At 44.0% G+C, this 5,277-nt stretch overlaps 1 protein-coding gene across 1 annotated transcript; it reads left to right on the top strand.

The window, feature by feature from the left end:
• The first annotated feature begins 16 nt into the window (after nucleotides 1-16).
• FAHD1 (fumarylacetoacetate hydrolase domain containing 1) lies at nucleotides 17-1,526 on the top strand. The gene is given in 1 exon segment (XM_006779581.2): nucleotides 17-1,526. A coding segment is annotated over 1 exon segment (666 nt). The 5' UTR covers nucleotides 17-422; the 3' UTR covers nucleotides 1,089-1,526.
• The last annotated feature ends 3,751 nt before the right edge of the window (nucleotides 1,527-5,277 follow it).

Here is a 5,277-nt window from a genome sequence, read left to right as displayed (position 1 = left end):
CGTGGGCGGGCAGCACACCCGGCGTCCGCGAGTCGCGGCCAATCAGTGCCTGTCTCGAGCCCCCACCCCACTTCCCGACCAATCAGAGCTCGATTCCCAGTCCTGCCCGCCTCACGGCCAATCAGCGCTCGCGTCGAAACCGTGCCCACTCCCTGCAGGCGAGAATCAAGGAAGCGGCTGCAGCTAAAAAGCGACGTTAGCGCCTCCGTTCTTTCCGGGGACCAGGCCAGCGCTCCAGAGGCGGCCACTGGACAGCGGTTCACCCGAGGCCGAGCTCCGCGACTTCGGCGGAGCACAAAGCCGAACGGGCGGTCGCGGGCGGGATTGCGCGCGAGACAGTTCGTCCTCTCGGGGTAGCCGTAGGCGTCAGGGGACCCGTCCCGGCCGAATCCACGTGACTCTAGGGGCGCCTAGCTGGAGCCATGGCGGTTTCCAGGCCGCTGTCCCGCTTCTGGGAGTGGGGTAAGAATATTGTGTGCGTGGGCCGGAACTACGCTGACCACGCCAAGGAGATGGGGAGCGCGGTGCTTAGCTAGCCCGTGCTCTTCCTGAAGCCGTCCACCGCCTATGCCCCCGAGGGCTCGCCCATCCTCATGCCCGCCTACAGCCGCAACCTGCACCATGAGCTCGAGCTGGGCGTGGTGATGGGCAAGCGAGGCCGCGCGGTCCCGGAGGCCGAGGCCATGGACTACGTGGCCGGCTATGCCCTGTGCCTGGACATGACCGCCAGGGACGTGCAGGATGAATGCAAGAAGAAGGGGCTACCCTGGACCCTGGCCAAGAGCTTCACCACCTCCTGCCCCGTCAGCGCGTTCGTGCCCAAAGAGAAGGTCCCTGACCCTCACAACCTGAAGCTCTGGCTCAAGGTCAATGGAGAACTACGGCAGGAGGGTGAGACGTCTTCCATGATCTTTACCATCCCCTACATCATCAGCTACGTTTCTAAGATAATGGCCTTGGAAGAAGGAGATATTATCTTGACCGGGACGCCGAAGGGAGTTGGCCCTGTTAAAGTAAACGATGAGATCCAAGCGGGCATACACGGGGTCGTCAGTATGAGATTTAAGGTGGAAAAGCCAGACTATTGAGTCTATACAAAGCATCCTAATTTCTTAAGTTTCAGAAGATAAGGGAGTTGGACTGAAGCAAGCAAAGGTTATTAAAAGTGACTCCTTTAAAAAGAAATCAAATTTTAAAGATGATTTGATTGGATTGCTGTGTCTCAACTCAGGGAAGATAGGAACTCCGAGAAAAACATGCTCTAGAACAGGCGATCAGAAATGGAAACGAGAAAGGAATGCCTGTCTGTCTTCTAGGAAACAAACAGAAGAAAGTATTTGTGATGTCTCCCATGAGGCATGAAATGTTCAGAAGACTTTCCTAAAACTGGACTGGAAAAGACTTTTCAGTGAGTCATTCTGGGATCAGTAGTTCAATAATTAAAATATGCAAAGGGAGTTGAAAAGCATGTTTCAAATGAATGTTTCCTACATTTCCTTGATCATGGTAATCATCTGAAGGTATTTGTAAAAAAAATATTTCCAAATTACTGGCCCATACTGGGCCCACTGTATTAACAGAATTAATCTCCAGCACTCCATGTGATTCTTATGAAATGTGGAAAAACACTACTCCACATATTTTAATTTAAAATTTTATTTAATAAGTTAATGAATGACAACCTCACTCGTTTGTACCCTGGCTCATAGATTCTGAGTTTGAGAGATAATTTTGAGCCTGGCTGATGTAGCTCAGGGGTTGAGTGTCGCCCAGATTGCCCACTGGATCTCCAGTAGGGGGCGTGCAGAAGGCAACTTATCAATGTTTCTATCCCTCTCCCTCTCTAAAATAAATAAAAATATAATTTTGAAACTACTGTTTTTAAATAAATATGCTGGGTGTTGTGTGGACTAAAAATCTTTCCCCTAATAGTGGCTAGGAGGGATGCTTTCTTTTTAAAGGACTTCAGACCTTGGTCACACTGACCTTTGGCCTGGCGAGCACTGTGCTATTACCAGTTCATCAGCATCTCTATCTCCTGACCAGAAATAAGCAGGCTTCAGGGAAGTTAAGTGGCCTAGGTGCTACTTTTGCTTTAACCTGCACACTTCTTCAAAAAAAGGGGAGGTAAGATGCACAGCATAGCTATCAGACTGCTGGTGGAGGCATTTTAGGCTTAGGCAGAGCCTCCTACTATAGTGTAAACAGAAGATACCTGCTGGCCCTTGAAAGCTTTGCACACCTAATTTAATAATAGTTAACATTGAGCCTTAGTATTGCTAGATACTGTGTGCCAAGAGTTGTCTATGTTTTACTTACCCCTCGACAAAGCTGTGATGTTGGTATTACTACCATCCCTGTTATACAGATGAAAATATAGAGTTAGAGGTTAAGCTAGCCTGGCTCATCAGTCACTCAGCTGAGTGACAGGCCCAGATGTAACCCAGATATCCCAAGACCTGAACCTGAACGAATGCAGGATGCATCTTTTAAATAGATATATAAAAAGATTCAAATGTTTAGGTATTATGCAACCCCCACGTTTAAATTATAATTTACTATGGAGTATAATTTACTCCATACTATTTTCCACAGTGGCTGCACCAGTCTGCATTCCCACCATAAGTGGATTTATTAAATATCATGCTCTTTTTATCAAGTTTCTTTTTTAATTGCTTAAGCAATACATATTTATTACAGAAGAGTTAGAAAATATGGTTATGAAAAAAACCCCAAATACTCAAAATTTCATCTGCTCAGAGACAGCCAAAGTTAAGTATTTGGTGTACAGTTTTCTAAATCTAGATGTAATGTTTATTATTTCTTCATACCACACAATTTTATAACCTAGTTTTTTTCACCATATATTGTGACTATCCATGTTAGTCTGCACATTTCTGCAGTACTATTTTCAGTGACTGCATAAGATTCTGAAGTTAGTCCTTCATTTTTAACCATTGAGATTGTTTCTAATTATTTGCTAGCAGAATCAGCACATTTATTATTTCCTTTGGCTAGGTTCCCATAAGGAAAAGAGTTGAATCAAGGGTGTGCTCATATTGAAAGTGTATTGGTCCAGGTAGCAGATACAAGGTTCAGCTGAGACAGTTCTACCAACCTCAGACTTGAAAGCAAACCAAAGATATGAGCTGGAGCCATGTTCACATATAGCTCCCTTGGGTGGCATAAGCCAGCACCCAGAAAATGTATGCTGCCCCTGAGGTCATTGTTCATCACAATGGTTATTAGCTTTGTCACAAACAGCTGACAACAGCATTGTGGGTGTCACATACAAAGTCCTTGGCTGCAAGAATTAAAAACTGACTCACCAATTCCCACAAATTCTGATATTGATAAAATACAATAATCCTAGCACCTAGAAGGTACATTTTCCCCCTAACTTTTATTTTGCATAAATTTAAACCTAATAAAAAGTTGAAAGTCTAATATAACAAACTATATATGTATACTAGAGGCCCTGTGCACAAATTTGTGCACAGGTGGGGTCTGGCCTGCCCAATCAGGGTCTATTGGCCACTGGCCAGGGGGAGGGGATGTCGGAAGTTGGCTGGCTGGCCTTGCCTCCCATGGGGTGTGCTGATGGGGGCAGGGCTGGGGAGAGGGGCCATGAGCAGTTGGCCAGCTGACCCCGCCCCCTGGTCGAGCTCCCAGTCAAGGGGACAATTTGCATATTAGCCTTTTAGTATATAGGATGTGTGTATGTGTGTGGTTGTGTGTATATATATTAGTATATATGTATACACACACACACATACATGGGGTGGGCAAAAGTAGGCTTACAGTTGTGAGTACACAAAACTATTTTTGTTTTATTATTAATTATTAATGGGCGTATTATTTCCCATACAAACAACTAAACCAACTTTGCCCCACTGTGTGTGTGTGTGTGTGTGTGTGGGTGTCTATCTCAGTTCTCTAACTTAATTCATCCGGAAGGCTGTTTGAGAAGCAATTGGTTAGAAATAATGTAAATTGAATAATCCATTCCAGACCTCAGAATGATTCTTTGTTTTAACCTTTCTTATATACAGTACATTTCTAATGTGCTGTTTAATCTATAAATAAACACTTTTCTTAAATTTACTGAACTACTTGCTACTAGCCTTAAATGAATCACCTTCAGCACTCATTCCAGGAGTGTCTTTCAGGTCAGCAGGTAGTATCTTTGCTTGTTCATATATCACTGCCTCCAAGCTGGCTAACTGCTTTCAATTTATTCAAATCAACTGTTTTTCTACCTCTTCAATTGCCTGTGATCGTTGATTGTTTTGAACCCTTAGTAACACTAGCATTCTTGATGGCCTCTTTATGTTTTAAAATTGAGCTAATCGATTTTGCCAACAAAAGCATTTTCTCCTTTGTTTGTTGCCTGAGAAGCTTTTTGTCATGCTGAAGTATCAGCATGAAAGGGTTGTCAGTTTGGTTAGACAGAGACACCACTAGTATTTCTGTGAATAGCTTGGAGAACTGAATTGTTTGCCATGGGAAGCATTTGGGAAGTGTTGGAGAAAGGAGGTTTGACTGCAGTAATCTGTACTTGACAAGAGTTTTTAAGAATTCCTTTTAGGCGCTGGCTCTGGGTGGCTCAGTTGGTTGGAACATAGTCTCATAAACCAAAAGGTTGTGGGTTTGATTCCCACTCAAGGCACATACCTAGGTTGTGGGTTCAATCCCTGCACTCGCTCTCTCTCTCTCTCTCTCTCTCTCTCTGAAAAATTGATAAAAACATATCCTCAAGTGAGGATTAAAAAAAAGAAAAAAAATACCTGTTAGGCCCTGGCCAGGTAGCTCAGTTGGTTAGAGCATCCTCCCAATATGCTAAGGTTGTGGGTTTGATCCCCAATCAGGGAACATACAAGATCACCCAATGAATGCATAATGAGTGGAACAACAAATCGTCTCTCTCTCAAATCAATAAAAAAAATTTTAATATATTTTTATTGATTTCAGAGAGGAAGAGAGAGGGAGAGATAGAAACATCAATGATGAGAGAGAATCATTGATCAGCTGCCTTCTGCATGCCCCCCATTAGGGATCAAGCCCGCAACCCAGGCATGTGCCCTTGGCCAGAATCAAACCTGGAACCCTTAAATCCACTGAGCCAAACCGGCCACGGCAATAAAATTTTTTTTAAAAAAATCTTTCTCCGACTGGCTTATTTCGCTTGGCATAATGCTCTCCAGGTCCATCCATACTTTGGTAAATGGTAAAAGTTCTTTTTTTTCCATCAGTGTAGTATTCCATTGTGTAGATGTA

This window comes from Myotis davidii, unplaced genomic scaffold, assembly GCF_000327345.1.
Source record: "Myotis davidii unplaced genomic scaffold, ASM32734v1 scaffold599, whole genome shotgun sequence".
Taxonomy (NCBI): domain Eukaryota; kingdom Metazoa; phylum Chordata; class Mammalia; order Chiroptera; family Vespertilionidae; genus Myotis; species Myotis davidii.
The sequence above is the reverse complement of the archived record's forward strand: the minus strand, read 5'-3'. Positions and strand labels throughout refer to the sequence as shown.